Raw genomic sequence first — 25,266 nt, 5'->3', positions numbered from 1 at the left:
GAAAATGAACATCCAAAACATGGTCAAGCTCTCGGATAAGTGGTCCACGCAGCTTCTTATGAAATAAACACCGGTCCAAGTCCACAGCTTCTTTAGGTTTGCCAATTAGAATCCATCACAGTGTCAGTTTCTAGTAGAGCAGACAGAAATACATTTTTCTTCAGAAGGAAGAAAAGGCAAAATTGCACATTTCTACCACCTAGACAAAGATGAGAATTTGCCAAAACTTATTTTTCCGGTGCTTCTTTTGTCAAGAAACTGGATAGAGTCCAGTGGAGTGATAAAAAATGATTAAAGACTAAAAGAATTGGGGTGACTTAATTGTTTCCTGTATCCATGGTGATGGAACAAGAGGAAATGGACTTAAATTAAGGCAAGAGACTTGTGGTTAAATCTAAGGAAGAACTTCTTGACTATCGGGAATGAGAAAATACTAGCGCTGGCTACCAAGGAAGGTTGTAGATCTAAAAGTTAAGAATAGAAGACCATCTCTCCTACGCAGTTCATTTTTCACTTAATTCATTTGTTCCTGAAGCCCTTTACCAAGGTGAATATCATAAGGAAGGACACCAATATCTACACTCAATGAGTCTATTTTAGTTCAGATAACTGAATGTTCAGACAATTGAGCAGAATTTGATATGGTTTAGTTGGGCGGGCATGGATTCGCAATTTTATTATTTCATCTTATTTTTCTGATTAACTAGCCAGAGCTCCAATTACTGGTCATTTCAGAAAACTGGCCCATAAATAAGCAGACTTTATCACTGTAAAGTATCTACAGCATGACAAGGATTCACTCATCATCTGCATTTTACAGATGCATAAACTGAGGATCAGAGTGACTGAACGTAACAAGCTAAATGTAGATTCTTTCAGAATGCAGCCTCCACCATTGTGGAGCAAGGAAAGGTAAGAGATCAATCATTCCACCGAGGTTGCACATCCACTCTTACCTTTTCCGTGTCTATTCCTCTTGACATGGACCAAGTAGAGACTATGTAATCCATGACCCGCTCACTCAGGCCTTTTGGAACCTGGTAAAGCTTCAAGAAATCCCGAACGCTGTTGAGCATCTCATGGTAACGGTTGGTATTTGCATACATCTGTTGGAAGATCGTGGTCACATTCCCGAAGATGGTCGCATAAAGCAGGGCTGCAGGTGAGAAGGAAGAAAACCTGATATGAGCAACTCCAGAACTCCATGAAGATCAGACTTCACTCAAAACTTACTTCGGCTCAGGCTTAAAGGGCAGGGTAGGGAAAAGGAAAGAGTGAATAGATATTAGATTGGATTTGTCATACTGTGAGTTGTAGTCAGGGTAGGCGGAAGGGGGAAAAAGGGAGAAACTAAGAAAGAAATGTGAAAAGTTCATTTCAAGGTGAAGAGTTAAATATAAGAGTTTTACATGTTCAGCCTTAGTCTGGAGTCTCAGTTTCAAAATGGTCTTGGTGACAAATTCCTTAGCGTTGCGCATATTACCATTGGAGACAATCTAGAAATCATTATCCACTAGTTTCTATTCCTGGGGTTCAGCTGTATGTGAATGGAGATTTGAAACTATACCAGAAGCAACCCTGCAGCCTTCTGGGCTAGACATCAAATACAATGTAAGGAATACAACGAGGAATCCCCTCATCCCCCACCTGCGTCACTTACTTTCTTGGAAAAAGCTTTGAAGTGGGGGTAGAACCTGTTAAATTGAAAATGTCGTTATCCCATTTGCAACACTGATGGATTTGCACCCTTTATTCACTCCACTCTCAGCCTCACAGCACTTAGGTACATAACTAATTTATTTTAATATCAGTCTCCTCCTCTAGACTATAAGCTCAAGTACTCAGTACAGTGCTCTGCACACAGTAAGCACTCAATAAATTCTATTGATTGACTGATTAACAAGTACTATTGAAAAAAATAATTGAAATCCACAAGAAATGGAAAAAGCCCTCATTTTGGTCAATAATTTTGGCTCTTTCCTAATCATCTACCAAGGCTGTGAATACGGGCGCACAACTGATGAGTTCGGATTTTATCTCCTTTTATTTCCCCAGCCCACCCTCTGTGCATCACCCTCTGTCAAATGCTGCCATACAAGCTGTTCATCAAAAGGTCCTTCCAAAGCAAAAATATATGCTACAGGAAATAGCTATAGAGCATGTCAAGTGCAGAGAGAAGCTCCAGGACCTTTATAAGTCTATGAAAACTTTACAAAAGCATTTGACATCATCAGCAGATTTGGCCCTTGGAAATTACTAACTGAGCCAAAAGTCCCTGAAAAGTTAAGGTTCTAAGACTACTTTCTGACAGCCTGGTTGGCTGTGTTGGATTTGGGGGTGTCCTGTCCAATTCACGCCCCCATTACCAAAGGGGTAGAGCAAGGGTGCATAGTAGGCTTGGACCTGTTCAACTTACCCTCCGCAGCCACGCTGTGAAAGTTGCCCAAGAGACTTGGATGCCAGGGTGAGAATGCTTCTGTTCCTCTGGGAAACCTTCCAACTCAACAGATTTCTGGAAGTACCCAAAGTCCTACAGAGTGATTCAAGAACTGCTGAATGCAGAGGACTGTGCCCTATATTCACCAGACTGTAAACAGCTTCACCATATCAACCAGGGGTTGCACACTGATAAGTCTAAAGAAACCTGAAGTATCAGCCTGCAGCAGAGAAGCCACGCACATAACCAATAATCTATACTGGCAACACAAGCTAAAAGTTGGCACGTAATTTTGTAATACTTGGGCAGCACAATGACTAACAATGCCATGATAGGCAAGAAAGTAGAAAATGAAAACGAGAAGGCGAGACCATCTTTAGGGAAAATGTCCATTCTTCTCTATGGCTGTGAGAGTTCCACTTCTGGGGACTCCTTGATTCCATCTTCAACTCCTGAGCAACTCAAACCACCTCATTTAAGGTCTATACTGAACATCAAATGGTAAAGCTGGATTGCAAACAACAAAGTCCCAGAATGAAATCAGTCTCCTAACACTGAAGCGCTCTGCTGAATGGAATATGTGAAAAGAAGGGAACACAGCTGGGGACCTGAATTTGGGAAATCAAAAGCACGCCAATGTATTGTGCTAAGGGCTGTGGTAAATACCAGAAAATTCTGTGGGAACAGTCATGATCCCACATGGGGCTCACACACTAAGAGGAGGGGAGAAGAGACAACTTCTCATCCCCACTTTACGGATGATGAAACTGAGCCACAGAGAAAGGGCTATTGCTCAAAGTCACCCAGTGACAGGGCTCAGACTAGAACCAGGATTTCCTGGCTCCCAATCAATCAATCAATCGTATTTATTGAGTGCTTATTGTGTGAAGAGCACTGTACTAAGCACTTGGGAAGTCCAAGTTGGCAACATATAGAGACGGTCCCTACCCAACAGTGGGCTCACAGTCTAGAAGGGGGAGACAGAGAACCAAACCAAACATATTAACAAAATAAAATAAATAGAATAGATATGTACAAGTAAAATAAATAGAGTAATAAATATGTACAAACATATATGCATATATACAGGTGATATACATATATACAAGAAAGGAGCATCGCTTTTTCCTTACAATGGCCGGACTCTGCATGGCCCAAAGTATACACAGTATTTTTTTTATATCACTGCTAGAAGTAGCAGTGCTGTCAGGTTCCTTCAGAATATTCCAGGACACCAATCAATCAATCAATCAATCGTATTTATTGAGTGCTTACTGTGTGCAGAGCACTGTACTAAGTGCTTGGGAAGTACAAGTTGGCAACATAACACCAAGATAGTGACACCTTTTTGCGGGCTCCCCCAGTGCCCAGGCATCAGAACTATATTCACGAGTTGTCCCAGGTTAGCACAACAGATTCTCCCTGGCTCCTATCAGTTGCTGGGGAAATACCTTTAGGAGGGGCAGATTGAGCTTTCTACGGCACAAACTCTCACCCACCTGGATATGATGAAAGCCAATATCACATGTACCTCACAGAACCAGACAATTGGATTTCTGTAATAAAACTAATTTTCTCATAGTCATCCAACTTCCACAGGCATAGAAAACTCAAAGTGCAATCTGCATTACTAACCACTGCCTCTTAATGTCTTAATATTGCCTTGGCTTTTGGCAAAAAGGAAAGGATACCCACTCACATGAGTTTCTTTAAAATAAAAATGAAGACCTTACGTTCCTTAAATCCCCATTAGCTAAATATCTGATTAGGATTAAATGCCCACTAAAAGCCCGGTACCCTATTTTGGGGGATGGAGGCGGGACATTAACATACTAAAACTGGCTTGCAAGTGTTTGGGCTCATCCAATTACAATTCTTCTCTTGTAATAGCCGGTCCAATCAATATAATAGGATCCAGAAGACTAAACAGGACCTCAAAAAAATAAATACTTTGATTTTCCAGGCTCTGGGTGGCAACAGAAAATTCCTTCTCTGCCGGGCTTTCCTCCATAGGAACACACAGGAAGGTGATTCCAGTGACTGTGTTAATCGGGAAGCTGGAAAACTAACCATGACTATGACAGCACAGGGCACAGCTAACAGCCGGGGAAAAAATTCAACACAATCTAAAGGTTCTTAAAAGGTAACAATAAAAATAATAATAATGGCATTTATTAAGTACTTACTACTTACTATTTATTTATTTTACTTGTACATATCTATTCTATTTATTTTATTTTGTTAGTATGTTTGGTTTTGTTCTCTGTCTCCCCCTTTTAGACTGTGAGCCCACTGTTGGGTAGGGACTATCTCTATATGTTGCCAACTTGTACTTCCCAAGCGCTTAGTACAGTGCTCTGCACACAGTAAGCGCTCAATAAATACGATTGATTGATTGATTGGTTTCAAGCAGTGTTCTAAGTGCTGGGGAACACAGAGGTTAATCAGGTTGGACACAGTCCCTATCTCACATGGGGCTCAGTCTAGGTAGGAAGGGAAACAAGTATTTAATCCCTATTTTACAGACGAGGGAACTGAGGCCCAGAGAAGTAAAGTGACTTACCCTAGGTCGCACAGCAAGCAATTGACAGGGCTAGAATTAAAATCCAGGTCCTCTGACTCCTCTTTCCACAAGACCAATCTGTTTCTAATGCTAAAGTTTAAAATGCCTGTTTAATAGGAAGGGGATTTGAAGCTCAAATTTTGTCACAATTCAGCACAATGAGACTGAAAAGCAGTAGGCTAGGCTGCTAATCACAAGGTACTTTGTGCCTCTGTATGTCTCAACAATATCTTGTGGCCAGTCTGCTTAGCTGGCTCTAAGACTCCTAAAATGGCAGCACAGGGATTGGAAGAGGGAAATGCAGTTAATAATAATAATAATAATAATAATGATGGCATTTGTTAAGCGCTTACTATGTGCAAAGCACTGTTCTAAGCGCTGGGGAGGATACAAGGTAAGCGGGTTGTCCCACATGGGGCTCACAGTCTTCATCCCCATTTTACAGATGAGCAGACAAGTGGCAGAGCTGAAATTAGAACCCAGATTCTGTGACTTCCAAAAGCACCCAGCAGTGAATAATGATACTTATGGTATTTGTCAAGCGATTACTATGTGTCAAGCACTGTACTAAGTGCTGGGGCAAGTACAATATCATCAGGTCCCACATGAGGCTCACAGTCTTAGTAGAAGGGAGAACGGATAATGAATCCCCATTTTGCAGATGAGGGAAATGAGGCACAGAAAAGTTAGGGGACTTATCCAAGGTCACGCAGCAGACAAGTGGCAGAGCTGAAATTAGAACCCAGATTCTGTGACTTCCAAAAGCACCCAGCAGTGAATAATGATACTTATGGTATTTGTCAAGCGATTACTATGTGTCAAGCACTGTACTAAGTGCTGGGGCAAATACATTATCATCAGGTCCCACATGAGGCTCACAGTCTTAGTAGAAGGGAGAACAGATAATGAATCCCCATTTTGCAGATGAGGGAAATGAGGCACAGAAAAGTTAAGAGACTTATCCAAGGTCACGCAGCAGACAAGTGGCAGAGCTGAAATTAGAACCCAGATTCTGTGACTTCCAAAAGCACCCAGCAGTGAATAATGATACTTATGGTATTTGTCAAGCGATTACTATGTGTCAAGCACTGTACTAAGTGCTGGGGCAAGTACAATATCATCAGGTCCCACATGAGGCTCACAGTCTTAGTAGAAGGGAGAACAGATAATGAATCCCCATTTCGCAGATGAGGGAAATGAGGCACAGAAAAGTTAAGAGACTTATCCAAGGTCACGCAGCAGACAAGTGGCAGAGCTGAAATTAGAACCCAGATTCTGTGACTTCCAAAAGCACCCAGCAGTGAATAATGATACTTATGGTATTTGTCAAGCGGTTACTATGTGTCAAGCACTGTACTAAGTGCTGGGGCAAGTACAATATCACCAGGTCCCACATGAGGCTCACAGACTTAGTAGAAGGGAGAACAGATAATGAATCCCCATTTTGCAGATGAGGGAAATGAGGCACAGAAAAGTTAAGAGACTTGTCCAAGGTCACGCAGCAGACAAGTGGCAGAGCTGAAATTAGAACCCAGATTCTGTGACTTCCAAAAGCACCCAGCAGTGAATAATGATACTTATGGTATTTGTCAAGCGATTACTATGTGTCAAGCACTGTACTAAGTGCTGGGGCAAGTACAATATCATCAGGTCCCACATGAGGCTCACAGTCTTAGTAGAAGGGAGAACAGATAATGAATCCCCATTTCGCAGATGAGGGAAATGAGGTACAGAAAAGTTAAGGGACTTATCCAAGGTCACGCAGCAGACAAGTGGCAGAGCTGAAATTAGAACCCAGATTCTGTGACTTCCAAAAGCACCCAGCAGTGAATAATGATACTTATGGTATTTGTCAAGCGATTACTATGTGTCAAGCACTGTACTAAGTGCTGGGGCAAGTACAATATCATCAGGTCCCACATGAGGCTCACAGTCTTAGTAGAAGGGAGAACAGATAATGAATCCCCATTTCGCAGATGAGGGAAATGAGGTACAGAAAAGTTAAGGGACTTATCCAAGGTCACGCAGCAGACAAGTGGCAGAGCTGAAATTAGAACCCAGATTCTGTGACTTCCAAAAGCACCCAGCAGTGAATAATGATACTTATGGTATTTGTCAAGCGGTTACTATGTGTCAAGCACTGTACTAAGTGCTGGGGCAAATACATTATCATCAGGTCCCACATGAGGCTCACAGTCTTAGTAGAAGGGAGAACAGATAATGAATCCCCATTTTGCAGATGAGGGAAATGAGGCACAGAAAAGTTAAGAGACTTATCCAAGGTCACGCAGCAGACAAGTGGCAGAGCTGAAATTAGAACCCAGATTCTGTGACTTCCAAAAGCACCCAGCAGTGAATAATGATACTTATGGTATTTGTCAAGCGGTTACTATGTGTCAAGCACTGTACTAAGTGCTGGGGCAAGTACAATAGCATCAGGTCCCACATGAGGCTCACAGTCTTAGTAGAAGGGAGAACAGTTAATGAATCCCCATTTTGCAGATGAGGGAAATGAGGTACAGAAAAGTTAAGGGACTTATCCAAGGTCACGCAGCAGACAAGTGGCAAAGCTGAAATTAGAACCCAGATCCTGTGACTTCCACAAACATGGTCTTTCCTCTAGGCCATGCAGTTTCTCAGAATCCCTACCCCCCTCCTTGCTCATTGAACTCTGTGCCCCATTGGGACACTGACTGGCAGGGATGTGAAAGAATGAATGGCACTTTGCATACCACCGTCACTATGATCAATGCATTTATGGAGTTCTTGGTCCTGAAATTTCCTCACTGACACTCGTTCATGGCTCTTGACGTTAAGACTCCGGCATCATCATCAACATCATTTTTGTCTGCTTGTCTACCCTATTAAATTGAAGGCAGAGGAGTAACTTTTACTCCTGTTGTACATATCCCAGAGTCTAATACCTGCTCTGCAAACAGAAGACACTGAATAGAATCTGTTGATAGACAAGAGATAGCATTTATAAAACAATCTACGAGTCTGAGGAAGTCCAGTTCTGGGTTGTAACATTACAACATATGATCATTAATTAGTTCATGTGAATTAGCGTGGCCTAATGGAAAGACTATGAGCCTAAGAGTCAGAGGACCTGGGTTCTAATCCTAACTCCACCAATTAATTTACCTGCTGTGTGACCTTGGGTAAGTCACTTAACTTCTCTGTGCCTAGGTTCCCTCATCTGCAAAATGGGGATTCAATACCAGTTCTCCCTCTTACTTAAATTGTGAAGACTTGATTATCATGGATGCAACCCACAGCTTGGTACAGTGCTTAGCACATAGAAAGAGCTTAACAAATACCACAATTATTACTACTAGGTTATGTACAATTCAATCCAAAACAGTCCCTGTCCCATATGGAGCTCACAGTCTGAGGGGAAGAGAGAACAGGTGTTTAATGCCCATTTTGCAGATGAGTAAACTGAAGCACAGAGAAGTTCAATGGCTGGCCCAAGGACACACAGCAGGCAGGGGTGGAGCCGAGATTGGAACTCAGGCCTCCTGACTCAGACTTCTGTATTCTTTCTACAGCATCTCATGAACTAATAATGATCGTACACTGTAACATTACAAGTCAGAACTGGATTCCCTTCCCTTTCCCCTTTTCTACCACGAGAGATCCCTTCCTTTATTTCAACCATTTATCCTGAAAATAATGTGTTGTTAGGCAGTTTTTAAACCAGGGTCATCAAATCTAAGAGCTCATATGACCTGCACAATAACCTGAAATTGAAACGCCCTCATCCCTATTTGCAGTGCCAAAATCCATGTGGCTTATTGATTATGAAATATCAATCCAACCTGGCTATCTCCACCCTTCTGGGCTCCAAAGCCACTGAAAAGTAGCAGGGTAATCAATAGACATTTCAAATGTAAACCAGATTCAGACTCCGAGAACGTCACACGCGGAGACAGGAGGAAAAAAAAAGAAAAAGACACGGTTCCAACACATCCTTCCTACTTTGCTTCACGAGCATCCTGAGCTCTTTTATTAGCAGACCCAGAATAGCACAAGATGAATAGCAGTTATTCCGCATCCTGATGATGGCAGTGGGTGCCATCCTAACCACGTTGGGTGCGCTGGCAAAGATTGATGTGTAGCCAACAATCCATCCCAAGGCAGAAGATAATTGAGCCACGTGAAAACTTAGCCGTGTCAGCAAATGTCAATTAGAACACAAAATTCTTACAGAGCAGACAGAAGGTTATTTTCAGCTCCTTCTTGTCTGGGAACTAAAACACAATGTCTTCCACTGCACAGTAAGTAACCATTAACAATGCAGTCAGTCCACGCCACCTCATTTTAGCTAGTGTTTTTAATAGTACCGCAGATAATAGCACTGTAATTTTCACAAGCAATTACTCTTGCAAATGAATCATGAAGATCACGCTCAGGTTGAAAAGGTTGCCAAACCATTTGTTTATTTTACTTACATTGTACTTGTTAGGTTGTTAATTCTGAAAGGAGTCCACCTACTGAGTTCTCAAACCCCCTAACTAGGGTCAGGTTTCAGGTTTGAAAACCAAATAACTCTCTTTCTTCCCAGTGTGAGACCTAAGTTCATATTTCTCCAGTCTGAGTCATCAGAGGGCCCAATTAACAAAGCAATTTAAAATAAAACATAAAATTAAATCTCTTAAACAAATATCTTCGCCCTAATTCAGTTAGTTTTCCAACTGTAGTTATTTTTCCGCCATGTAAGGGTCTTATAAACTCTAAAAAAACTCTCTAAAAGTTTGTGTTCAAGATTTTGTCGTTTTCCTCTTGACTTTTCCCTCTGAAGGAAAGACCAACTAGTTCAAATAGTAGAACTACTAAATAGAAATGCTGAAATGCCCATAACATATCAAAAAATTTCCCTTTCTTCCACTGTTAACCAAAACCCATTTAAAGATCCTTCTACATTAGTGTGAAATAATAATAATAATAATGGCATATTAAGCACTTACTATATGCAAAGCACTGTTCTAAGCACTGGGGAGGTTACAAGGTGATCAGGTTGTCCCCCAGTGGGCTCACAGTCTTAATCCCCATTTACAGATGAGGTAACTGAGGCACAGAGAAGTTAAGTGACTTGCCCAGAGTCACATGGCTGACAATTGGCGGAGCCAGGATTTGAACCCATGACCTCTGACTCCAAAGCCCGTGCTCTTTCCACTGAGCCACACTGCTTCCCTTAAATCTTTATTGGTCTTGCCTCTCCTGATGTACATATCTATAGGCTACTTAATAATAATAATTATGGCATTTATTAAACGCTTACTATGAGCAAAGCACTGTTCTAAGCGCTGGGGAGCTTACAAAGTAATCCGGTTGCTCCACGGGGGGCTCACAGTCTTAATCCCCATTTTACAGATGAGGGAACTGAGGCCCAGAGAAGTTAAGTGACTTGCCCAAAGTCACACAGCTGACAATTGGCGGAGCCGGGATTTGAACCCATGACCTCTGACTCCAAAGCCCACGCTCTTTCCACTGAGCCACGCTGCTTCCTACTTGAGGAAGGGGATGTGGGAGGGGAGAGAAGGGAAGGGGCAGGTGGCAGTTTAGGCCCCGCATGCCCTCCTCACCTGAGCCCGATCCTTCCCTGATCTGTCACAGCCCAAATCAGGGTTTTCTCTTCATGCAGCTCAGTATGAGAGACAATGGAGTTCATCTTTATGTGATCCTGTGGATACGAATGATCAGATCTCCAGCCAAGCGCAGAGCCAAACATGGAGGCTTTAATTAGTAAACGTTAAAACAGTTTGATTCACCACATGTCCCAGATTTATAGTTCTCTTACTCAAAAGCCTAAACACAAACCTAGGGCACCCTCTGTTCTCTGTCCCTTCACGCTCTCACCATTTATTTCAGATTTCCTTCTTCCTGGACTTCACAATTACAAGAAATTGGAGTTTTTCTTTCCTCTCTCAAGCTGGGCACCATAAGAATTTGCCACATTATCTAATCTCTCCCCTCTGCCACTCCAATTTAGTCTGGGACCATCATCATCATCATCATCATCAATCGTATTTATTGAGCGCTTACTATGTGCCGAGCACTGTACTAAGCGCTTGGGAAGTACAAATTGGCAACATATAGAGACAGTCCCTACCCAACAGTGGGCTCACAGTCTAAAAGGGGGAGGCAGAGAACAAAACCAAACATACTAACAAAATAAAATAAATAGGACAGATATGTACAAGTAAAATAAATAAATAGAGTAATAAATATGTACAAACATATATACATATATACAGGTGCTGTGGGGAAGGGAAGGAGGTAAGATGGGGAGGATGGAGAGGGGGAATGGTATTTGTTAAGCGCTTACTATGCGCGAAGCACTGTTCTAAGCGCTGGGGAAGTTACAAGGCGATCAGGTTGTCCCACTGGGGGCTCACAGTTTTAATCTCCATTTTACAGCTGAGGTAATTGAGGCCCAGAGGAGTGAAGTGACTTGCCCAAAGTCACTCAGCTGACAGTTGGTGGAGTCGGGATTTGAACTCATGACCTGTGACTCCAAAGTCCGGGATCTTTCCACTGAACCACGCTGCTTCTCTGACCAGGCGGCCCCAACATCTTCCTGGCTAATGGTTACTTCACCCAGGCATCTGTTCAAGGCCTGCTATTTTTCTCTCAGGGAGATATGTAGACTGTGAGCCCACTGTTGGGTAGGGACTGTCTCTATATGTTGCCAATTTGTACTTCCCAAGCGCTTAGTACAGTGCTCTGCACATAGTAAGCGCTCAATAAATACGATTGATGATATGTAGAGAGGGGATTTTTGTCAATGTTAGGCTAAGCGCCCTCGTGGTCCTTTACCATAGCTAGTGGTTGTCCAGCTGTTGGGGTGGGGGGCGGGCGGAATAGGAAAAGCAAGGATTCAGAGTCGGGTTAGGTCCCAGGGTCAGGAGAAGTGGGAAAGAGTCCAGGGTGTCCCAGTCAATCAATCAATCAATCAATCGTATTTATTGAGCGCTTACTATGTGCAGAGCACTGTACTAAGCGCTTGGGAAGTACAAATTGGCATCACATAGAGACAGTCCCTACCCAACAGTGGGCTCACAGTCTAAAAGGGGGAGACAGAGAACAGAACCAAACATACCAACAAAATAAAATAAGTAGGATAGAAATGTACAAGTAAAATAAATAAATAAATAAATAAATAGAGTAATAAATATGTACAACCATATATACATATATACAGGTGCTGTGGGGAAGGGAAGGAGGTAAGACGGGGGGATGGAGAGGGGGACGAGGGGAGAGGAAAGAAGGGGCTCAGTCTGGGAAGGCCTCCTGGAGGAGGTGAGCTCTCAGCAGGGCCTTGAAGGGAGGAAGAGAGCTAGCTTGGCGGATGGGCAGAGGGAGGGCATTCCAGGCCCGGGGGATGACGTGGGCCGGGGGTCGATGGCGGGACAGGCGAGAGCGAGGTACAGTGAGGAGATTAGTGGTGGAGGAGCGGAGGGTGCGGGCTGGGCAGTAGAAGGAGAGAAGGGAGGTGAGGTAGGAGGGGGCGAGGTGATGGACAGCCTTGAAGCCCAGGGTGAGGAGTTTCTGCTTGATGCGCAGATTGATCGGTAGCCATTGGAGGTTTTTGAGGAGGGGAGTAATATGTCCAGAGCGTTTCTGGACAAAGATAATCCGGGCCGCAGCATGAAGTATGGATTGAAGTGGAGAGAGACACGAGGATGGGAGATCAGAGAGAAGGCTACTGCAGTAGTCCAGACGGGATAGGATGAGAGCTTGAATTAGCAGGGTAGTGGTTTGGATGGAGAGGAAAGGGCGGATCTTGGCAATGTTGCGGAGCTGAGACCGGCAGGATTTGGTGACGGCTTGGATGTGAGGGGTGAATGAGAGAGCGGAGTCGAGGATGACACCAAGGTTGCGGGCTTGTGAGACGGGAAGGATGGTAGTGCCGTCAACAGAGATGGGAAAGTTAGGGAGAGGACAAGGTTTGGGAGGGAAGACAAGGAGCTCAGTCTTCGACATGTTGAGCTTTAGGTGGCGGGCGGACATCCAGATGGAGATGTCCTGAAGGCAGGAGGAGATGCGAGCCTGGAGGGAGGGGGAGAGAGCAGGGGCAGAGATGTAGATCTGGGTGTCATCAGCGTAGAGATGATAGTTGAAGCCGTGGGAGCGAATGAGGTCACCAAGGGAGTGAGTGTAGATTGAGAACAGAAGGGGACCAAGCACTGAACCTTGGGGAACCCCCACAGTAAGAGGATGGGAGGGGGAGGAGGAGCCTGCAAAAGAGACTGAGAAAGAACGACCGGAGAGATAAGAGGAGAACCAGGAGAGGACGGAGTCAGTGAAGCCAAGGTCAGATAACGTGTTGAGGAGAAGGGGGTGGTCGGTCTACAAATGGGAAATGTCCTAGATTTAGTGAATGTTCTGGTCCATGGAATTCTGACAAGTGTTTCTGGGGCTCGCAGGTTTCCTGGGAAATTGGACTCAGAGCATTCTAAGCCTGCTCAACACAGAACAGTGCCCAGTGCTTAGAACAGTGCCCAGTGTTTAGAACAGTGCTTGGCACTTGGCGCTTAACAAATACCATCCCAGAAGCACTCAGGACATATAAAATCCCATCCGTGATTGTGGGGAGGCACCATAACCATGAGCCACATAGTCCTGGGGTTGACTTTGGAATACACAGAGGCTATTCTTCCTAAGAGCAGAGAAACTGTGATTCTTGGTGCATCCTTGGTGTCTCATATAATTGAGACATTGAGACAGGCATCTTCTAGCATCACCCAACCTGGACCTTTCTATCCAAGCTGCCACCACGCTGGTCGATATACTTAATAATAATAATAATAATGATGGCATTTATTAAGCGCTTACTATGTGCAAAGCACTGTTCTGAGCGCTGGGGAGGTTACAAGGTGATCAGGTTGTCCCACGGGGGGCTCACAGTGTTAGTCCCCATTTTACAGATGAGGAAACTGAGGCCCAGAGAAGTGAAGTGACTTGCCCAAAGTCACACAGCTGACAATTGGTGGAGTCGGAATTTGAACCCGTGACCTCTGACTCCAAAGCCCGGGCTCTTTCCACTGAGCCACGCTGCTTCTCAATACTTCACAATCTGAGCATCAAAGGGGAGTGGGTCAGAGGGGACTGGTCAGTCACATAAGGAAATATGAAAGTAAAAAAACCCCATCAAAACAGGTTTAGTAGGCTATGTAGAGTTTACGTAGCCTCAAGTACCTCACTCCTGTCTCTACCATTCGTTCAATTTGTTTGTTCAATTGTATGTATTGAGCTCTGACTGTGTGCAGAGCACTGTACTAAGCGCTTGGAAAGTACAATTCAGCAATAGAGACAGTCCCTACCTACAACGGGCTTACAGTCTAGACGGGGGGAGACAGACATCAGAACAAGTAAACAGGCATCAGTAGCATCAAAATAAATAAATAGAAGTATAGATACATGCACATCAAAATAAGTAGACAGGCATTAATGTAAATAATGTAATAATGTAATAATAATAATGTAATAATGTAATGTAATTAATGTAAATAAGGAGAAGCAGCGTGGCTAAGTGGAAAGAGCCTGGGCTTTGGAGTCTGAGGTCATGGGTTCAAATGCCGGCTCCGCCACTTGTCAGCTGTGTGACTTTGGGCAAGGCACTTAACTTCTCTAGGCCTCAGTTACCTCATCTGTAAAATGGGGATGAAGACTATGAGCCCCCCGTGGTACAACCTGATCACCTTGTAACCTCCCCAGCGCTTAGAACAGTGCTTTGTACATAGTAAGCGCTTAATAAATACCATTATTATTATTATTATTATTATTACTTGTCATTTCGTGACATGACACTACCACGTGTCACTTCGTGACATTACCATAGCCTTTTCCCAGACCTTCCTGCCTTCAGGGGTAAGACTTCTCCCCAGTGCACACTTCATTTTGCTACCATACGTCATTCTCTTGTACTCTCCTGAGTGCTTTGTACAGTGTTCTGCCCAGAGCAAACACTCCATGGATACTACTGACAGAGTGATTTATTAACCAGAATTTTTCTCCTATGGCAGAGCATCTACAGGTTTACAGGTAGTGGGAAACTGACTTGAGAGGAACAGAGTCACCACGAGATCAGAGATGTAACTACTAATGGTGAAACACCTGGAGATTGAAAATGAAATGGATTAGGCCAAGTCAACTCAAAATAAAGTCAGCCTCAGGAGAGTGGCTCTCTCTTTTCCCTGAATGGCAAGAAACAACAGGGTTTGTTATACATCGTGTCTGAGCAGACAAGGAGCTGCTTGAAAAAGACAGAAAAATAAAACAAGAGGATGGCTTCTCTGAAAAGCCACTCTAGCAAATAGGAAAGGCATACTGGGTGAACACTTACGCCCACTAAATTATGCTGCCAGAAGGGCCAAGTATGGGATTCCTATAGGACAGTGAGGAGTTAGGGGGGAAGGTCTGAACTGAGTTGTTCATTCTTCCCTCCATCCTTGCTATGAGGAGAAGTAAACTGGAGAGGTCTGTACTCAAAAAAGCTAAAACCCCATTTCCTCTTTTTATTTTTAAGATTTTGGCATCTTTGACTTTTGGCCTGAAGAGAATCAGGCCCCCAAAACCATGCTACATTTTGAACATAAACAATGCACAGTCATCTCGGTCTCAGCTTTCCTCATCTGACTTATCCCATTGCATAAGCAAGAAAAAAATGTTTATGGCTGAAGCATAAACCCTTGAGAAACAAGGAGTTCCTGTGCTAAAATGTTCACACCACCTGGATATTAGTAATGAATGTAGAAACAATTTTCCACGCTAGCAGAAGGAATGCCGAGCGACTTGAGGGAACTGAAATCAATGTGGAAAAATATCCTTTCTTTACCCTTTGCTGTCTCATCCAAACCCATAGCTATCCCTTTGTAAATGGGCATAATACAAAGTCATTCTTTGGTTTGGAGTCACTGCCGACAGTGAGACTGTATCCATGAACGAGAGTGTCAATAAGTGAAATTCTCATTTCTGGCCTCTTGTCCTTGGGGCAAGGATGGCTCAGACATCATTGGTTAAGAAGGGGATTTAGGGATGTCTTATCACCCACAAAATATTCATAATGCTAAAATTCAATGTTCCAATCCTGGGATTTTCAATCTTTTTTTGGACTGAGGCTTCATCCAGAGGTATCCTTTTTCTTCATCATCATCATCATCATCATCAATCGTATTTATTGAGCGCTTACTGTGTGCAGAGCACTGTACTAAGCGCTTGGGAAGTACAAGTTGGTAACATATAGAGACAGTCCCTACCCAGCAGTGGGCTCACAGTCTAAAAGGGGGAGACAGAGAACAAAACCAAACATACTAACAAAATAAAATAAACCTCTGAGGAAAACTAAACAGAACCAAAGCCAAAGGAATGGGGCACAGGTAAGAGAAACTGCTCCTGTTGCTGCCTCCAGTTCTATAGTCATAATAATAATAGTTGTGCTATTTGTTAAGTGCTTAGTACATGCTAAGCACTGTACTGAGTGCTGGGGCAGATGCAAGATAATAAGGCTGGACACAGTCCCTATCCCACACAGGGCTCAGCCTACAGGGAGGGAGAACAGGTATTCAGTTCCTATTTTACAGATGAGGAAATTGAGGCACAGAAAAGTTAAGTAACTTGTCCAGGGTCACACAGAAAGCCAGTGTGGCATTGCTGGGATTAGAACCCAGATGTCCTGACTTCCGTGCTGTGCTCTTTCCACTAGGACATGCTGATTTGGGGTCAAAATGTGTACTTGGCAAAGGGCAATAACCCCTATTTTTTTTTCGGTAGTAGCCAGATCAGAGGAAGTTGTTCAAACTATGGAGAACACACAGGCTTTTGGGCCAATTTTACAAAATAGATCTAAACCATTACAGAGTTCTGAAGGACCTCAGAGGAGAAATTGTGAAACTCTTGGTGAGAACATGTAATCTATCCTTATAAAGAGCCATTGGACCAGAAGGTTGGGTGGGTGCCAATGTGCCACTCATCCAGAAGCAGGGTTTTAAAGGTGATCCTGGGAATTCTAGACCAGAAGTCTCACTTACCTGCAAGGAAATTCAAAGATTCTGGAATTAGATTCCAGAGCAGTGAGCACTTAGAAAAATACAACAGGTTGGGAGAAAGGCAACATGATTCCGTAGGGGATATCACGCCTCACTTAGAGGGATAAAGGAATGTGTTCAGAGGAGAACCATTCAAAATTACACAAAGCAAAGCAAAACAAAGATTTTCAAAGGTTTTTGATAACATTCCACAGCAAAGGCTTAAAAAACCAACAACAATGAAGTAATTATTACACTGGAGAGAGTGTTCTGTCACGTACACAAATTTGGATAAAAGATAGGAAACAAAGGATATGGATGAGCCAACACTTTTCAGAATAAAGACAAATGGTGCCTAAAGGGTCCATGCTAGGGCTGGACTTGTTTAACACTTGCAGAAAAAATCTGGAAGAGAGAATGTACACAGACAGTTCCAAGTTCGCAGTTAATGCTGAACTCCTGTTGGTGGTAAAATGCCATGCAGGATGACCTCAGAAAACTGAGTGTAAGCTTCTTGTGGGCAGGTAACATGTCTACCAACTCTGTTATAGTGTACTCTCTCAAGTACTTAATACAATGCTCTACACACAGTAAAGCACTCAATAAATACTATTGATCAATCGAGTGGGCCAAAAATGGTATAAAAGCTTCACTGTGAGCAAGTATAAGGAAAAATAAACTAAAAGACTCCAACCGTCTTTTAGAAGACTCCAGCCGTCCAAAGATTCAATGATAGTGAACAAAGTAAATGAGGATATAGCAGTGCTTGGTAACTGCAAAGAAGGCACACAGATCTTTTTGTCCCATGGCCAAAGCCTGCATTCCTGATCCCCATCAGCCATCTTACAATGCCTGCTGCTGGTTCCACGGAGCCTGAGGGAAAGGATGTGTGGATAGGTCTGAGGAAATCATCCCTGCCACTGGAAAAACAACTACTAAGAGTGGGATATGATCCTCTTCCCTATCACTGAAGTTCTTTGCAAATAGGCAGCTCAGAATATTGGTCAGTCAATCGCTGAATAGGTGGCAGCAGCATTAAACAACACGCTGAGATTCTCCATGAGGGTTTAGACTGTTCCTGGGATCCTCTGTCACAGGCAAGAGCAAACCCCTTGTGATCAGTCTGAAACAACCTGACTGGAAATGGGAAAATGAAAATATTGCAGAAATAGGAGCCAAGAACCAATTTACTTGCCCTGACTCGCTTGGTAAGTGGTTAATCTGGTACATGCAAACAAAGAGGTAAAACAATCCACATCTGACCTAGTCTCTTCCTAAAGAGGAAACTCAGATTTGAATGCCAGACTGGAAATGAGAAGGAGAGCCGAAAAGCATGACAAAGAAAATCAAGGCAGAGGTACATTCAAAAATCCACTTTAAAATGGAATCTTCTACTTCAGAGACAACAAACTGAATTGCTCCAGCATTGTTCCCTCACTGAGGAATCATCATGTCTTTTGGGGGCTTCTAAGATCAGTCAGCACTCAATTTTAAAGGTCCAGGTTGAAATCAGCAGCAATCAATATGACCTGGGTGTTTATTTTCATTTTTGCAGTGTAATCAAGGAACAGAAACTACTCACCTAGTGTCCATTCACATTTACATCATTTCCTGCAGGCTCACCCCAAACCCACCACTTACAACACAGGGTTCCTCATTCCAAATGCAAATTGCATAAGACTGTGAACTTCCACTATTAGAACAATCAATCCAGGACCCAAGAATGAAGTCCAATATGAAAAAGCTACAGCAACTAGATTGTAAACTCCTCTGCCAGACTCTAAGCTCCTTGAAGGTCTGGGAGTGTGTCTGCTTTAGTGTACTCTCCCAAGTGCTCAATAAATAGTATTGATTAACTGAATACAGTCAAATCTGGCATGCCCAGTTGAAGACAACATCCCTGTAGGCTGCCTGCACTCCTGTGGATAACTGCAGCCACCCAAGAACCAGAGGAGGCAAACTGATGAACCAGCAGGAAGAGAGGAGGGAAGACTGCTACACAGGCCAAATGGCCAGGGTTGTCTAGACCCAAGAACCATATCATCATCATCAATCGTATTTATTGAGTGCTTACTATGTGCAGAGCACTGTACTAAGCGCTTGGGAAGTACAAATTGTATAGAGACAGTCCCTACCCAACAGTGGGCTCACAGTCTGGGTCCTATATGCAAGACCCAGAAAGCCTTCTCCCAGGAAGAACCACACTACTGCTTGTCCATGGAGAAAGACAAGTACACAGAGAGAGAGAGATAGAGAGAGAGAGAGAGAGAGAGAGAAAGAGAGAGAGAGAGAAAGTGAGAGTGAATGTTGAGGAATCTCAGGAGGACTGAGTATTTCCCTATAAATGAGGCTTAAAACTTGAAATCAGGAATGAAGGCAATATTTCTGAAGAATAATAATAATTGTGGTATTTGTTAAGCATTTACTAAGAGGTAAGTACTGGAGGAGATACAAGAATAGCAGACTGGACATAGTTCCTGTCCCAATCCAGGTTTACAATCTAAGAGGAAGGAAGTACAGGTATTTTAAGACCATTCTATAGAGGAGGAAAGTGGGGGAACAGCGTCACAGCGTGGGATTAGAACCCAGATGTTCTGCCTCTCTGTCCTGTGCTGTTTCCCCTATGCCATGAACCAAACGGTCCATTTGTTGTTTTACCCTGAATACAGCTTTCAAATCTGGAACTCGAATTCACAGATATACAATATTTCCTGTGTGGCCACACTTACTAGGTGCCATTGGGGGCACACATTCAACACAATTCCTGCCCTCTAAGGAGTCCGTTATCCACTCACCTTAATGAACGCATGTTCCTCTGAGGCAGATGGCATCTTCTCTCACATTTGCCCTTCACAAGGGAAGTGCTAAGTAGCTCAGGCTCACATTTCAATCAACTGTATTTATTGAGCACTTAGTATATGCAAAGCACTGTACTAAGTGCTTGGGAGAATACAATATAACAGAGTTGGTTAAAGTGCAGAGCTGCTGGTGGGAGAAATCATAGGTCTTCTGCATGGCTACACATTCCCCCAACCCCTAATTCTTCCCCCTTTGGAGGAAGTGTCTTCTTATTAAGTCCTACTCCAAAGCGGAACAGCACTAACTGGGTAAGAAAGAATGTTTCCTATCCAGGTCTCTCTATGTTGTTCTACATATCAACACTTAAGTCCCACAGAATCCTATTGAAAGTTAATTCATAGTGAGGTTTTTGATTTGCTGGTTTGACCTTCATTGAGAACAAGTCAAAAGGTGAAAATAGAATTTTTAATATTCAGTTTCTCTGCACCTCATGTTCAAGAAAAGCAGTTCTAAAACATGAAGGTGTTTTGTTTCTTTTTTATTTTTCATGGAAATCATGATAAGCATTCCCTCTTGGGGAAAAATCCTTCTTCATTTTTTTTCATTCAGGATTCCAGTTGAAAACATCGTAAAAGTATTTTTCTTCTCACCGTGAAATTACTTTCAATAGCCCTTCTTCAGTTACTCTGAATACAGGCAACTTAAAATGACTTGGACAGAAAATGTGGCATTTTCAAACCAGCCACGTGCAAATTTATCTTGTGCAGAAAGATGCTTTTGTCAAATAAAATAGCTATTTCAATGACCAATTTTCCATTTCCTCCTACAGGGGTAAATCATGAGCAGGTGCACATTTGTAGATGCAAATCTAACACTTCCTCATACAAAATCTAGGGTGAATTTGGTTGCACTGAATGATCCCTTTTTCAGATTTAGGATGAATATAAATATTCTTTATGAATTTCCTGGCCAAATCACAAAGTACCTTGAAGTCATTTTCACCTACCTTCTAGCTTGACTAAAATTTCACTACAGTCTAGGCTGAGAAACACTTAAATGACTATAACACCAACTTACGTACAAGCCAAAGGGCTTCAAAATGCACCTTGGCTCATAAATCATATCGATCTCTGATATTTATTGAACCCATACTGTGTGAAGAGTACCATACAATAAAGTGGGTAGACACGCTCACTGCCCAGAAGGAACTTATAGTCTAGAAGGGAAGACCTATTAAAACAAATAGCAGAGAGGAGAAATGGCAGAGTGAAAAGATATATACATAAGTGCTTGTGGGGCTGAGGATGGGATGAATATCAAGTGCTTAAGGGGCACAGATCCAAGTGTGATGCAGAGAGAAGGGTGGGTGAGGAACTGAGGGCTTAGTAAAGGTAGGTTTCTTGGAGGAGATGGGATTTTAGGAGCATTTTGTAGGTGGGGAGTGCTGAGGCCTGTCAGATACAAAAGGAGAGTGAGTTCCAGACCAGAGGGAGGATGTGGCCAAGAGGATAGCAGTAAGATAAATGAGATGGAGGTACAGAGAGTAGGTTGACTTTATAGGAACAAAGTATGCAGACTGGGTTGTAGTAGGAGATGTGAAGTAAAGAAGAGGGAGAGAGAGAGAGAGAGAGAGAGACGACTGAGTGATAAGGGGTTTCTTTGGAGGTGGATGGCAACCACTGGAGGTTCTTGAGAAGTGGAGAGATGTGGCTCAACAGTTTTTTAGAAAAATAATCTGGGCAGCAGAGTTAAGTAAGGACAGAGATGGAAGATACAGAAGCTTACACAAGCAGCTTACTTGCTGGGAAGCAGCATGGCCTTGTGGAAAGAGTCAGAGGGAGTCAGGACCTGGGTTCTAATCCCAACTCCACCACCTGTTTGCTGTGTGACTTGGGTAAGTCACTTAACTTTTAGGTGTCTCAGTTCCCTCATCTGCAAAATGAGGGTTCAATACCTCTCCTCCCTCCCACTCAGATTGTGAGCAGGGATCATGTCTATTAATTTTATTGTACTCTCCCAAGTGTTTAGTATGGCTCTCTGCACACAGTAGGGCTTCAATAAATACCATCTCTCTTCCCTTTAGACTCCGAGCCCCATGTAGGACAAGGACTCTGTGTGATCTATTTGCATCGTTACAACACCGGCACTTAGAATGGAAATTGGCAAATAATAAACACTAACAAAAACTACAAACAAAAAAATACTTTATTCCAGTATCTCTAGGTTGGATTTCACTCTTAATTAAATGTCCTCAGCATCCCTCTTGTTTCATATGGTCAGGTGACACTGCTTTTGCTTCCCTTCAACAGTGCACCAGGTGCCGCTGGAGAACTGGCAATCCAATCAGCACAATCAGAGAAAACTGGACTCTTCAAGAATGTAGCAGATTCCCCTGGGCTCAAGTGCATATTTTGGATTTTCCCCCCAGAGTCAATAACTCTATGTTCCTCAGTCTCAAGAAAAGTCCAATAGTGAGCTCCATGAAAAGTGAGGGGCATGGTTACATGTCTGACATTTCATCCTGCTCCCAGCCAGCCCTCTCCATAGCAGCCTAGTTACTTTGCCATCCACCCTCTTCCTAATTCTACATGAGGCAGGTAAATGGAGGCTCTGGGGTGCTTGAGAATTCCCAGGGAAGCTCAGATGAAAAATTCTTGGGCTTTGATCACAATCCTACAGTCTCTACGTTAGCGAGGGCAATAAGGTAGAGACCTTTCATTTGGGTGCATCCTGAGACGGTGGAAGGTGATGGCTGTTGCTTTTATTCTGAAAAAACTGAGAGTTCTTGTTTCTATTCCTGCTACCAGCATATAGCATAGTGCTGGCACATCATTAGGATTTAATATATACGATAATAATAGTTATTATTGCCGGTGGCATCAATATAGTCAAAATCTTGCCATTTTCTTATACAAGACCTCCGCAACTGTTTCAGCGCAGGGCTGGCTTTAGAAATCACAAAGTAAAATGAAACGTCTAAAGCTCAACTATAGCTATAACTTTACTTCACTCTCTGCTTCTGTTTTCTGCCCTCTGCCCCCCCGCCCCCCCCCCCCCGACCCTATCAGCTGTTCATGGCTCAGGAAACCTGTCTTGGCCATTTTGTCAAAATCGAATTTCAGTGGAGATGCAGACCTTTGCAAATACCTGTTCACTGAGCTCCAGATGAGGCAATGATTCACTCTAAGATCCATTTTTTAAATGGATAGAGGACCCAATGTTACGTAGTATCCAAGATCACCTAGTAATACATGTGAAGAAGTCCACAAGAAAATCCTAAACGAAAAGAGCTCCTTTTCTAACCAAAACACAAGCTCTTCCTGAAGAGGACAGCAGCCAGTTCTTCTCATAATGACTTAGTTACTAAATAGTTTCCAGTATGATGGCATCCCTAAATATTTGGAGAAGACAGAATACCTAAAACTTTCTCAACTGCTGTTCCAGTGGTCCATCCCTGAAGCCCACTTGTTCACGTCATTCTCTCTGCACGGCAGTGCCTTGAAGGAGTCTTGTTAGAACCATCTAAAGAACATTTTCTTATAGGTGAACAATCTAGCAGAGCAGTTGTCATTAGCCCACTACTGCACCTTCTGAAAACTGAATTGCATTATGATGCAAACATCGGCATCTTCCCTTTAAAGTAAACACAATGAAATCTTGGTCAAAGCAGTGATAAAAGGCTGGAACTTTCTTCTGTGACATTAAAAACCTAAAAAGAAAATGAAAATTGATAACAACAGGTAGAAAAACTTCCCAGCTCTCACAGATGTTTTCCAAACCTGCTCTCCCCTCAGGAGGACAAGTCAGATAGATGAAAATAACCTTCTTATCCATTCACCCAAGACAAATTTTGGGTCTGTTAGGTGAGGGGCAAAAAAGGCCTGAAATAAAATAGGAAACTAGAAACTCTCCCTTCTATTCCTATATGGGGAGAAGATTCGGATGGAGAAGATTCAGGTTTGGGGTACATATCTTTTTAGAAAGCAACATTAGACATTAAAATTTGGAGAAGTCCTTGGAAGTCTGAGGAGGCAGCTCTTTGAAAAGGTACTGTTGGGGAAGAAACATCAACTCAGACCCCTTCTTTGCTGTGATCAACAGCAAGTTGTGGAATCGATTGCTATCTTGCACATTCTCACGCATCACACTGCAGTTTAGAGACCTCCAGATGAAATCGTTGGCTATTCTTTTTGGTTCCGGCAATATCTGCGCACAATTTTCTTAATGTGAATTTTAAAATGCAAAGCTTTTACTTCGAGTTCAATAAAAGTAAATGACCAGAACAATGAATGACTGGTATTCGTTAAGTATTTACTCTGTTCCAAGCACTGTACTGGGTGCTGGGGAAGATTCAAAATCATCAGGATGGACACAGCCTCCAGTCCCTCAAAGTTTCTTTGATCTACAAAAACCACTTGCTCATCTTTAAAAATCTTTTTGATCTAAAGTTCCACTCCTAGGCTTAAAGATTAGGCATTCCTTTCAACATATCTGGAAAAGGATAAAGTCCAGTAAATACTTTATCATGTGTCAGTGGCTCAATTAGGCATGATTACATTTTAACCAGTCAGGTAAACCAAAGAACTCAATGGAGGCAGTTCTCCATTTAAAACTAAAAGTTGCTTGAAATGATAATATCACCTACATGACTGCCTATGAGTCATTCTTTTCCTGAGTATTCACTTCTAGTTGTAGTGACAAAGCAAAATCAACAAGAAAGTGGTACATAAGAGCGTAGGGTGGAAAGGGATTAAAAACCTGACAGTCAGAGCTTCTGAATACCTGGTGTTGATGACTTGTTATACCAAGTTAGGAAAGACACTTGGGAAATCAAATGAACTTTGGGATACATGGCACAGACATTGTTTCACATTAGTGAAAATGTATATAAATGAATAATATTAATACCAGCCTTTCCTTACCCGACAGAGATAATGTGAGGACAAAAATGACCACAGTAATGTTGGAGCACTTTGAAATTATAAATTCAACATAAAATCAAGATATATACGGGGCAAACACCTGTCATGCCAGGCAATTACTTTCTGCCTTATTCCCCTAACATATGTTGATACATGATCGTGGCATTACAGGCTAAGCACGAATACTTTCTCACTCCCTATCTTCCACTCAAGTCCTCTAATAGGAAAGGATCTGGTTCTAAAGGCAGCCGGAGGAAGAAAGGAGGAGGAAAGCCCGATTCATTTAAAAACTGTATAATCAACCCCCGGAAACAAAGAGCAAGCTGCAGGTGAATGCAATGGGCATACTGCATGAATCTGTGGTGTGCAGGTTCCATGTTAATAATAATAATAATAATAATAATTTTGGTATTTGTTAAGCACTTACTATATGCCAGGCACTGTATTAAGTGCTGGAATGGATACAAGCAAATTGGGTCGGACACAGTCCCTGTCCGTGGGGCTCATAGTCTC

At 42.8% G+C, this 25,266-nt stretch overlaps 1 protein-coding gene across 1 annotated transcript in view; it reads right to left on the bottom strand.

Moving 5' to 3' along the window:
* KCNH1 (potassium voltage-gated channel subfamily H member 1) overlaps positions 1-25,266 on the bottom strand; it is a 225,150-nt gene that overhangs the window by 106,799 nt on the left and 93,085 nt on the right. Inside the window, exon 8 of the mRNA XM_038761125.1 lies at positions 957-1,156. Within this exon, the coding sequence (XP_038617053.1) occupies positions 957-1,156 (200 nt within the window). The remainder of the gene's footprint in view (positions 1-956; positions 1,157-25,266) is intronic.

Source organism: Tachyglossus aculeatus, chromosome 19 (genome assembly GCF_015852505.1).
Source record: "Tachyglossus aculeatus isolate mTacAcu1 chromosome 19, mTacAcu1.pri, whole genome shotgun sequence".
Lineage (NCBI taxonomy): Eukaryota > Metazoa > Chordata > Mammalia > Monotremata > Tachyglossidae > Tachyglossus > Tachyglossus aculeatus.
This window is presented reverse-complemented; position numbering and strand designations above follow the sequence as displayed.